The sequence below is a fragment of the Hyperolius riggenbachi genome, chromosome 3 (assembly GCF_040937935.1).
Source record: "Hyperolius riggenbachi isolate aHypRig1 chromosome 3, aHypRig1.pri, whole genome shotgun sequence".
NCBI classification, from domain to species: Eukaryota; Metazoa; Chordata; class Amphibia; order Anura; family Hyperoliidae; genus Hyperolius; species Hyperolius riggenbachi.
In genome coordinates this window covers 219,024,428-219,037,027 of record NC_090648.1, presented here as the reverse complement: position 1 = coordinate 219,037,027, position 12,600 = coordinate 219,024,428, and the positions used below count along the sequence as shown (strand labels likewise).

The 12,600-nt window shown below is 42.0% G+C and overlaps 1 protein-coding gene across 1 annotated transcript in view; it reads left to right on the top strand.

The window, feature by feature from the left end:
* ARIH1 (ariadne RBR E3 ubiquitin protein ligase 1) overlaps positions 1 to 12,600 on the top strand; it is an 81,658-nt gene that overhangs the window by 66,385 nt on the left and 2,673 nt on the right. The window contains exons 12-13 of the mRNA XM_068275756.1: positions 1,542 to 1,802; positions 8,740 to 8,852. Coding sequence (XP_068131857.1) covers positions 1,542 to 1,802; positions 8,740 to 8,852 — 374 coding nt within the window. The remainder of the gene's footprint in view (positions 1 to 1,541; positions 1,803 to 8,739; positions 8,853 to 12,600) is intronic.

Genomic DNA, 12,600 nt, shown 5'->3' with positions numbered 1-12,600 from the left:
CAAAATCTATTACAAATGAAATAATTATGTACAATTTTCATGCAATGATAGCTTCTAGCAATGCTGTTCTGTGAGCTGGGAGGAGCAAGTGTAGTATGCTGGTGTTGGGCTCAGTTCCCATCTGCTGCTGGACTAGGTGCGGCCACCAGAAGCGGACAGTGTAGTGTCCGCTCTGATGGTCTGGCTGGAGCCTGGGGGAAATGTGTTACCACCATAGGCTATATGGGGAACGCATCCACCTGTCCGGGATTATCGGGGACTACACAGAAGTGTGGTCCACTTACTGCAATTGATCCAACAGATCCATTGCAGACTAACAAGTGTGAACGATTTCTATAAATAAAATAGGAGCCGTTCACTGTCAGTTTTGCCGTGAGGTAAAACGGACAAAAAAAGTCAGTTTTAACTCTCAAATAGGAACCCAGCCTTTGTCATGGAGCAGATATGCCGATGACAAACCAACAAACTATGATTCAAGTAATACCATTAATAACTGGCTAGATAGTTAGGCCTGGTTCACACATAAATCTGCACATGTACTCCTTTTATGTGTGAACACAGCCTTAGAAACGCATACAAAAAGCTGACAGGACTGGACCAGAAATGTACACCTTTTATGTGTGAACACAACCTTAGTCATTAAAGGTATTACCTGAATAAAAGTAGGTAATGCAGTATGGAAATGGTTTTTATCATTCTAGACTGTAATTCCACTTTAACAATTTGCATACTTATTGCAGAGTTTTTAACCTTTCCTAGGGTCATTTTATAGCTGGGATACAGCAGTAGTGCAGCTTCAGGCTCGGTTCCCACTTGTGCCGTATCGCGTGCGGCCAGCAGGAGCGGACAGTCCGCTCTGATGGTCCACTGTGGTCTGCCTGGAGCCCATATGCTATATGTGGAAACGTATTTGCTCTTCTGGTATTGTTGCAGACGGCAAAGAAGTGCGGTCTGCTTACTGCAAAGGATCTAATGGATATGTTGCAGGCTGACGTGTGTTAATGGTTCTTATATATAAAATAGGAATCGTTCACTGTCAGCTTGGCAATGAGCGGAGAACAGGCAAAAAAATGTCCAGTCTTTGCTTAAGTGGGAACACGGCCCAAGAAAAAAGGTGAACCCGAGGTGAGTGATATGGAGGCTGCCATATTGGTTTCCTTTTAAACCATGCCAGTTGCATGGCAGCCCTGCTGATCTATTTGGCTGCAGTAGTGTTTGAAGTACACCAGAAAAAAAGCATGCAGCTAATCTTGTCAGTTCTGACAATATTGTCAGAAACACCTGATCTGCTGCATGTTGGTTCAGGGTGTAGGGCTGAAAGTATTAGGATAGCCAGGCAACTGGTATTGCTTAAAAGGAAATAAATATGGCAGCCTCCATATAACTCTCACCTCGGGCTCACACGAAGGTACCTAGTGCTTTGTCCTGTAGTGGATATATGGATAGAGGCATGTTTGTACTGTATTGCTCAGTTTCTGTGCTGATTCCTTGTCTTGTGAAGTGATTACTTTTCTTCTTTCTTTTTTTATTTTTTAATGCAGCGATCCAGAGCAGCCTTACAGAGATACTTATTCTACTGCAATCGCTATATGAACCACATGCAGAGTCTACGATTTGAGCACAAGCTGTATGCCCAAGTCAAGCAGAAAATGGAGGAGATGCAGCAACACAACATGTCATGGATTGAAGTACAGTTTCTAAAAAAGGCAGTGGATGTATTGTGCCAGTGCCGCTCCACACTCATGTACACTTATGTCTTCGCGTTCTACCTCAAGAAGAACAACCAGTCAATTATCTTTGAAGTAAGTAGTAAACAAACTAAAGTCTCTGTGTACACAGAACTGCACTATATACAAATACAATGTACCTTAACCTTCAAGTGTGACTATTCTGAACAATTCTGTTACAATAGAACACTGTGTGATGTCAGAAGCAGGAAATGTGGGCACTTGTGGCTAATGGACTATTTGGCGCCCCATAGGTGCTAATGCAAAATATTGGCTATTGGGTGCCAAAAGCAGAAATTTGGGATCCCGATAAATAGCTGGTGCGGGGCCCGTCCAACTGAAGTTTTTCCTTTTGAGAATTATTATTTTGAAATTCGTTTTGAGAATCATTTGCGAAGGAGAGAGGGAATTTTAAGGTTGGGTGTCAGGAAGGGAGGTTTTAGGGTTAGGCATCAGGAAGGGGGGTTTTAGGGTTAGGCATCAGGAAGGGGGTTTTTAGGGCTAGGCATGAGGAAGGGGGGGGGGGTCTTAGGGTTGTGTCAGGAGGGAGGACTTTATGTTTAGGCATCAGGAAAGAAGGGTTTTAGGGCTAGGCATCAGGAAGGGGGGGGGGGGGGGGTCTTAGGGTTAGACATCAGGAAGCAGGGTTTTAGGGCTAGGCATCAGGAAGGGGGTGGGGTCTTGGGGTTAGGCGTCAGAAAGGGGGGATTTTAGGGTTAGGCACCACAGGGGGGGGGGGGGTTAAGTTGTTGTAGTAAAATATCAGTAATATTTACCAGTGTTTTACTATCTTCATTATGTCTGTAAATAATTCTTCGTTTTCATTGTCTGATGATATTTTGCAATTTTGGTTTCAACCCGAGCCCTTATTACTGTTATTTTTACATATTTATTATTCTAACTCCGATTAAGTTGCAGAAATGATTTAAAAAAAAATTGTTCTATACGATTTTACTATTATGGTTTCACCCCGCGCTCTTTTTTTTTTTTTTTTTTTTTTTTTTCCCTGTGGCCTTATTTAATATATGTAATGTCGTCATGCCCCAACTTCTATCTGGTATACAGACTGGAAGTGTAAACCACAGGATCTGGTCAATTCAGTTGGCACAGCTCTTTTTTTTCTACTGCTACCTGTTTCCTCCCCTTGCTTACTGTCCCTGTAATGAACATCCACTGCCAACCAGGGTTGGGAGCTCATGCAGCAGGCACAGCACATGGAATAGGTAGATTGGACAGTTCAGCTGTATGGACACAGTGCAATATCTAGTAGGTTTGTGTAGCTTTCAAGCCATTCACATTGTGAGAGGGACCAAAAGCTGATAGGACAAAAGTGCTTGTCCTGGAGACTTTTCTGTACCTTCATCTGTACCTGCATATTGTTAGTCCCCCTCCCCATCACCACTCCTGATTCCCAACCACTTCTCATCTATCCTACACTTGTGCACTTATGCAGTGTGGCATAAAACACCAAGACCTTAATTCTGGTAGGGTTATCAAACAAAAACTACCTCATGTTTTACCTCACTTTATGCATTTCCCTCATGTTTTACCTCATGTTCGGAAATGGAGAAAAATCTTTCAGAATTGCTAAAAAAAAAAAAAAAAAAGAAAAAGAAAAAAAGGAAAATACTTCATGAGGTATTTTACCTACAAAAAATATTTACCTCACATACAGGGAGTGCAGAATTATTAGGCAAATGAGTATTTTGACCACATCATCCTCTTTATGCATGTTGTCTTACTCCAAGCTGTATAGGCTCGAAAGCCTACTACCAATTAAGCACATTACGTGATGTGCATCTCTGTAATGAGAAGGGGTGTAGTCTAATGACATCAACACCCTATATCAGGTGTGCATAATTGTTAGGCAACTTCCTTTCCTTTGGCAAAATGGGTCAAAAGAAGGACTTGACAGGCTTAGAAAAGTCAAAAATAGTGAGATATCTTGCATAGCTTCTGAAGCGTGATCATCGAACAATCAAGCGTTTCATTCAAAATAGTCAACAGGGTCACAAGAAGCGTGTGGAAAAACCAAGGCGCAAAATAACTGCCCATGAACTGAGAAAAGTCAAGCGTGCAGCTGCCAAGATGCCACTTGCCACCAGTTTGGCCATATTTCAGAGCTGCAACATCACTGGAGTGCCCAAAAGCACAAGATGTGCAATACTCAGAGACATGGCCAAGGTAAGAAAGGCTGAAAGACGACCACCACTGAACAAGACACACAAGCTGAAACGTCGACCACCACTGAACAAGACACACAAGCTGAAACATCAAGACTGGGCCAAGAAATATCTCAAGACTGATTTTTCTAAGGTTTTATGGACTGATGAAATGAGAGTGAGTGTTGATGGGCCCGTGACTGGATTGGTAAAGGGCAGAGAGCTCCAGTCCGACTCAGACGCCAGCAAGGTGGAGGTGGAGTACTGGTTTGGGCTGGTATTATCAAAGATGAGCTTGTGGGGCCTTTTTGGGTTGAGGATGGAGTCAAGCTCAACTCCCAGTCCTACTGCCAGTTTCTGGAAGACACCTTCTTCAAGCAGTGGTACAGGAAGAAGTCTGCATCCTTCAAGAAAAACATGATTTTCATGCAGGACAATGCTCCATCACACGCGTCCAAGTACTCCACAGCGTGGCTTGCAAGAAAGGGTATAAAAGAAGAAAAACTAATGACATGGCCTCCTTGTTCACCTGATCTGAACCCCATTGAGAACCTGTGGTCCATCATAAAATGTGAGATTTACAAGGTTGGAAAACAGTACACCTCTCTGAACAGTGTCTGGGAGGCTGTGGTTGCTGCTGCACGCAATGTTTATGGTGAACAGATCAAAACACTGACAGAATCCATGGATGGCAGGCTTTTGAGTGTCCTTGCAAAGAAAGGTGGCTATATTGGTCACTGATTTGTTTTTGTTTTGTTTTTGAATGTCAGAAATGTATATTTGTGAATGTTGAGATGTTCTATTGGTTTCACTGGTAAAAATAAATAATTGAAATGGGTATATATTTGTTTTTTGTTAAGTTGCCTAATAATTATGCACAGTAGTAGTCACCTGCACACACAGATATCTCCCTAAAATAGCTAAAACTAAAAACAAACTAAAAACTACTTTCAAAGATACTCAGCTTTGATATTAATGAGTTTTTTGGGTTCATTGAGAATATGGTTGTTGTTCAATAATAAAATTATTCCTCAAAAATACAACTTGCCTAATAATTCTGCACTCCCTGTAGCTACCAAAATTGAGGCCCAAGTATCGCTGGTTGTAGCTAAATGCCAATGCCCAAGAAAACCCCTCCTCTGCCCAAACACTTGACTGCATCGAGCACTGGCACTTTGGCAATGTATGGAGTACTAGTGTACCAAAGAGATAGTGCTGTGGGTTTTTTTATGCCTACACTTTTAGGCCAAGTTCACACTAGAAATCGCAAGCGCTAACTGCCTTTGTGAACGATTTTGTTAAGCTTTTTGCTGGCAATTTTAGAGATTTGGGGGTTTTTGCAAGCGATTTTGTAAGCGTTTTTTGTGATTTGCAATTTTGTGTGTGCAGAAAAACAGGAAGTGCACTCCGACCTGTAACTGAAGATCTTTTAAAACAAAATTGCTTGAAAAATGTTCACAAAATCGCTGTTCAAAGCGCTTTTAGGCCCACTGCAAATCTGATTTGCGATTCCGATTTTTCCCTGGATGGTATCAAAATGAGAAGAAAAATACAGCATGCAGTACCGGTTAAAAATCACAAATCGGATTTGCATGTAAAATTGCGTCCAAAATCGTAAATCGGTCCATATTTACAACTCCGTTCTTGCACTGCCTCCAGGATAGCTAGTAATAACTTACCTCCTCTTACTGAATTTGAGAAAATGACTTTAGAAACCCAGAGGCCATCTCAATCTATTTCTAAATTGTATGGTATCCTCTCACTGAAGGGCTCCCAACAACCCGCAAGCCATAACTACATGATATATTCGGAAGAGGAATTTAACGAATCTTTAGACTATACTGACTGGGAAAATATATGGGATAATGCCAGAAAATCCTCCATATGCACTACTCTAAAAGAAAACATTTATAAATTAATGTTTAAGTGGTATTATACCCCTGTACTTTTACACAGACTATTTCCAACTACCTCAGTTCAGTGTTGGAGGGGATGTGGTAATAGACGGACTTTGGCCCATATATTTTGGTCCTGCCCCAGAATCCTGGCGTTCTGGCAGTCTATAGCTGACTTGATTTTTAAAGTCATTAGGAAAAAGATTCAGCTGAATCCATGGGTTTATGTTTTGGGCAAATCCCCACCAGGGCTCCGTTCTCATGCTCGGAAAATGGTAAATCACATCCTTACTGCCGCGAGACTACAGATTTCGGCCAATTGGTAAAACAATCATCCTCCCACTTGAGAGGAGGTTATCATCCGCATACGCAGGATCAGGATAATGGAATATCTGTCCTCCTTGGTCAATGAATCCGCAGGACAATTTTGTAAAACCTGGGACTTCTGGGATATCAACTTCGATTTAGCTTCTGAACCCTAATCTCTCCATTCCCCTCCCTTTTCTCTGAATATGATGTTTGCCCCTTAATCCTGATTTACTTTGATTGAGACGAATGCTAGGATATGACATAGCTCTATATCAGTCATGTGATTGTTCTCACTCTTACCTTAATTATTACATGCGTCTTTTATGACTCTACACTAGATAAGGAAAAAGAAAAGAGGTTCACTCCTCTTTATCCTCCTTCTTAGGTTTCATGGAATAATATGTTACCTTTGGTATGTTTATTTATCTGCTACATTTTCTTAGAAGATATATTCTTTGAATTCCTGTAAAACCTGTTTATATATTGAACCTCTTAATAAACAGGATTTCATTACACAAGCGCTTTTACATCAATTTTAGAATTGCTAGCGATTTAAAAAAAAAAAAAAAAATGCTTATAGTGTGAACCAGCCCTTACTGCATATAATCAGCAGAGTCATGCACGTATAATTTTGTGTACATTTTAGAATTTTATTTAAAGGGATACTGTAGGTGGGTCGGGGGAAAATTAGATGAACTTACCCGAGGCTTCTAATGGTCCCCCGCAGACATCCTGTGCCCGCACAGCCACTCACCGATGCTCCGGCCCCGCCTCCGGTTCACTTCTGGAATTTCAGACTTTAAAGTCAGAAAACCACTGCGCCTGCTTTGCCGTGTCCTCGATCCCGCTGATGTCATCAAGAGCGCACAGCGCAGGCCCAGTATGGTCTGTGTCTGCGCAGTACACTCCTGGTGACAGCGGGAGCGAGGACACGGCAACGAAGGCGCAGTGGTTTTCTGACTTTAAAGTCAGAAATTCCAGAAGTGAACTGGAGGCGGGGCCGGAGCATCGGTGAGTGGCTGCGCCAACACAGGATGTCTGCGGAGGACCATTAGAAGCCCCGGGTAAGTTCAGCTCATTTCCCCCCGACCCCCCTACAGTATCTCTTTAATCTTAATTTGATGTATTTTCTTCTTAATAAACTTTGTATTTAGTTTTGCTACTGTTCTGTAAGGTAGTCCACTTACTAGCATGGGTTGTTAGTGCAGGATTTTGTTGTCCTTTGTATAACCTCATTTAGGGCTGAACAATTTTCGGTTTTAAACCGAAAATCGCGATCAGCAGTGTGACGATCTTGAGATCGTCAGAGCTGCGGTTTTTGCAGCTGCTGATTCCTGCTCTGCTTCCAGCTCCCTCCTCCTCAGTCGCGTATAGCAAAAGCAGAAATGTTCCCTGTAGGTGCTGGAGAGGAGGCCAGTGAGGGGTTAATGAGTCGGATCATTCTCCCTCCCTCTCCGGGTGACAGCCAGGCTGGTGAATGGGGCAGACAGGCATACACAGGAAGGATGGCTTGTCCCGCCCCCTTCGCCCAGAAAATGAGAAGAGCCTGAGAGATGCGCGCTGCCCGGGGAGCCGAGCGAGCCGTTCACTTCTGTCTGCTCCCTACCTGGCAGGGGACAGTCAGCAAACTACTATTACTGTGGTCCCCTCTCTGCATGCCCTGTGGTGTGTGCTGCTGCGTGCCTGGGTGACAGTGACTGACACTGAAAATGTCACCCTGATAGGCTACATGGAGAGTCACTGCTGTCATGTCACACAGTACTGAGATATGTATAGTAATATATAATACAAATATATAGATATATATATGTGTGTGTATAGATATAGATATAGATATATATATATATATATATATATATATATATATATATAGATATATATATAGATATATATATATAGATATATATATATAGATATATATATATAGATATATATATATATAGATATATATATAGATATATAGATATATATAGATAGATATAGATATATATATGGATGGATGGATGGATAGATATAGATATCACTATCTCTTACGCAGCGCTGTACAGAGTATATGGTCTTGTCACTTAACTGTCCCTCAGAGGAGCTCACAATCTAATCCCTACCATAGTCATATGTCTATATATGTACCATAGTATAGGGCCAATTTTCAGTAGCCAATTAACTTATCTGTAGGTTTTTTTGGATGTGGGGGGAAACCAAAGTGTCCGGAGGAAACCCACACAGACATGGAGATAACATAAAAACTCCTCGCAGGGCTAGGACCGGGCTAGAATTTGAACCAGGGACCCAGTGCTGCAAGGCAAGAGCACTAACCACTACGCCACTGTGCTGCCTTATATATATTTTTTTTTTTCTTCCAGGAGTAATAAGCTGCATAAAAGGGGAACCTATTACTAAATTCTACACCTGGGTTAAGCCTGGGTTCACAAACATTGAGGTTTTGTGTCATGGATGGTCAGAGCGATCTGATCCATCGTTGTGAGTAGAAAATCGTGTATTGAATCGAAATCGCAATTTCTGGCAGAAATCGTGCAATTCAATCCTTTCCTAAAATCGTTCAGGCCTAACCTCATTATCATTTCATGTTAGTAAGATGCTTTGGCATTTTTGTAAGATTTAAGATTTTTTTTTTTTTTTTTAAAGAATAATCAGGCAGATTTAGAGAATGCGACGGAAGTTCTGTCTGGATATCTGGAAAGGGATATTTCCCAGGATTCTCTACAAGACATTAAGCAGAAAGTACAAGATAAGTACAGGTATGTTTTTCATTCAGGTTATATTCTTGTTTCCAATGTAATGTTTTCCCATGTGTCATATAGCATTACATTAAACAGTTTATAAAAACACTTAAAACATGATGCTTTGATGCATTATTACAGCAGTATAATTTCCTCTGTATGCGATCATTTGTACCTGCCTGGAAAAAAGGTAGCCATCTTCTGGGGGGATAGTGATTTTGCCTCTGACCAAAGCATTACGTTTGGATGGGGAGATATTTCATAGCATGCATAATGCTTCTCAGTTTTTATTCTTATATAGCTGCTTGTTGCTAGGAGTGTCTGTATGCATGCAAATAAATTGAATTGATATGTGCTACCTTTATCCTTTGTTACAGTGTAATTTGTGTACTTAGCTTTAAAGGGATACTGTAGGGGGGTCGGGGGAAAATGAGTTGAACTTACCAGGGGCTTCTAACGGTCCCCTGCAGACATCCTGTGCCTGTGCAGCCACCCACCGAAGCTCTGGCCCCGCCTCCGGTTCACTTTTGGAATTTCAGACTTTTAAGTCTGAAAACCACTGCGCCTGCGTTGCAGTGTCCTCGATCCCGCTGATGTCACCAAGAGCGCACAGCGCAGGCCCAGTATGGTCTGTGTCTGCGCAGTACACTCCTGGTGACATCAGCGGGAGTGAGGACATGGCAACGCAGGCGCAGTGGTTTTCAGACTTTAAAGTCTGGAATTCCAGAAGTGAACTGGAGGCGGGGCCAGAGCATCGGTGAGTGACTGCGTGGGCACAGGATGTCTGCGGGGGACCTTTAGAAGCCCCTGGTAAGTTCAACTCCTTTTCCCCCGACCCTCCCTACAGTATCCCTTTAACACGTAATGTTGATACATTAGAGCGTATATTAGTGATAAGTTCTACACATGGATGATGAGCAGTACAAACAAACAGAAAATGCAATACTGTATTTCCAAACTGGAATAAACACACTAGCTAGATTGTGATAATTATAAGCATAGATTAGCAACTTATACTATACACACTGGAGGTGGCATGCTAGAATTATAAAATGGGTCTCAGATTAGTAATGTAGGTATATATATTCAGTAGTATAAGCACACTAATGCTTTAAAGATTTGAGCTGCATGGTTGGTACCAGGGCTGTGGAGTCAAAGTTGAAGTCGGAGTTGAGGAGTCAGAGAAATTTTGTGAACCTGGACTCGGAGTTGGAGTCAGTGGTTTCATAAACTGAGAAGTCGGGTGTCAGATGATTTTTGTACCAAATCCACAGCCCTGGTAAGTATTAGACTAAGGAGTCTGAGTTGGAGCAATTTTGGGTACCTGGAGTCGGTGGTTTCATAAATTAAGGAGTCAGAGTTGGATGATTTTTGTACCGACTCCACTGCCCTGGTTGGTACAATGTTGCTTCTGATATTAAATTTAATAAATTGTGACTGAACAGGTGGGTATGTGTAATTAATATGCAAAGATGAGGACTGATATTAATCATTATTAGCATGACTTGTAGGAGAGGTTGATCCGCATTAGCATGACTTGTAGGAGAGGTTGATCCGCATTAAAGAGGACCTTAACTCAGAACTTCCTCTCTGCTCTAAATGATACGCAACAGTATAATAACCTTAAAGGGAACCCGAAGCAACTAAAATTATTTAAAATAAACACATGACGTAGCTGCAAATGAATATTACATACTAACATCACCATCAGTTACTCTCAGAAGCTCACCATTTTCTTCTTACAGTGATCCCTTCCAATTCTGACAATATTTTGTCAGAACTGAAATATACCAGTTGCTGTCAGTTATACATCAGCAGCTGTCAGTTACAACTGAATGTGCAAGGTCCATGTCCATGTTTCCCTATGGCTCAAGTGGGTGATATTACAGTTTAACAGTGTGCTGACCAAGAAGCTATTATGGAGTGATGGCCATTTTTAAAATGGAGGACAGAGAATTCCATCGATCACAGTGGACATATGGGATGCAGGAGAGGAGAAAGAGATTGAGGTGTAGACTACTTTGACTTTTTATTTTCAGTTCAGGTTCTCTTTAAACCACTTCTGTACCAGCAGTCTCTGGCCCTTTAAGGACCAGTGACTGCTGGTACCAAAGAACGGCACCTCCCAACAAATTACCGTACATACCCGCCGGTCATGCAGCTTTCCCATCGGCGCAGGTCCCTCTCTCTGCCATCGCTATCTCGGTAGAGCTGTGCGAGCAGGTCAGGAACCACTTTCATTGGCTCCTGACCCTGTCCATTAATGTAAGCCAATGGGATTGGCTCACGGTGATGACAGGCTCAGGAGCCAATGAAATCAGCTCCTGACCAGCTCACGCAGCTCTGCCATCATATGGATGGCAGTGTAGGTGATCTGTGGTGAGGAGAGAGTGACCCAAACTGTGGGAACATGCGACGAGGAGATTGAAATCTACCCCCTGGCGTAGAAGAGGATCATAACATCGTATGTGTCATTGCGTCGTTGGTGAGTCGGGCGCCAGGAGAGCCGAATGACTGTCCTCCCTGGTGCCGCAAAACTCCCCGGCGGCGGTAAATACTATTTTCCCCCACTGAGGTGTTGCAACTTGGAGGGAGAAGTAATTCGGGTCCGACAGCCGCCAAAGTCCCGAATTACCATTACGCACTCCGTGCAGCATAACATTGCTGCTATGGTGTGCATGGTTCAGGCGCCTGGCGATGAGCTATGTGTGCCAAAACCACCTGCTTCTTCAAAATAGGGCGTAGATTTCCATCATCAAGGTCTGGAAGCGGTTAAAGAAAACTATTTCTTTGTTACAGCTGATACAAATCCTGCAATAAATTTGCAGTGTGTCTACTTCCTGATTCATGGAAGCAGACATATTAACATTCTGTGTTTACAAATTTACTGCTCTGCCATGGCAGAGGAGATTCCTGAGCTGACACAACTGAGAGATCAAATTACAGTGAGGAGGGTGAATTAGACATGCTAAACTTTCTAAATACATACAGAGTGCATTTCTCTGTTTTCCTTCTGTCCTGTGCAAGAGTTCAGGTCCACTGTAAGGGCCCGTTTCCACTGTTTCCCAAAAATTTGCATGCAGTTGTATGCGAATTTTCATGCGAATTTGCATACGATTTCGCATTAATGACTATGTATGCGAATTTAACCATGGCAGTGCCTGTGTGCTTTTCCATTGTTTCTATGCGAAATCGTATGCGAATTCACATGAAAATTTACAATTTTTATGGCGCTGGTAAGTAACCCTACACAAGCTGCGTGTTGTAGAGGGATACCTTCAACCCTCTCTCAATGTAATACCACAAAATATAATGTAATCACAACTCGCGCTAATTCTGTATTCTATAGAATAAATTTTATTAAAATATAATGTATAAAATTCCAAAATTCCACACTCCACACTCCTACACATCACAACCACTCAATATTGTTATAGGGCCCTTTTAATCAGCAGTGCTTTAATTGCCAACTAACTATAAGTAGTTCGATAGGAATCACTTATCAATGCACAGAAGGGATCCAATTTGTGCTTAAACTTGTGAATAGATAGTTCTTATGTTTATAGATAACACATTTATTATGCAGAAGCGCTCATATCTGTGCATGAAGGGGATCCAATTTAAATTGTCTTGTTTTCATTGAGGAAAATTACAAACAGATCCTACTTATGTTGTCTCAGAGTGACAGGGTTCAGGTCTCTTATATAGGAGCTCTGTTAGTAATCACTTAGAATCCAGTACAACGATTCCTTGTATGTTTAATTCT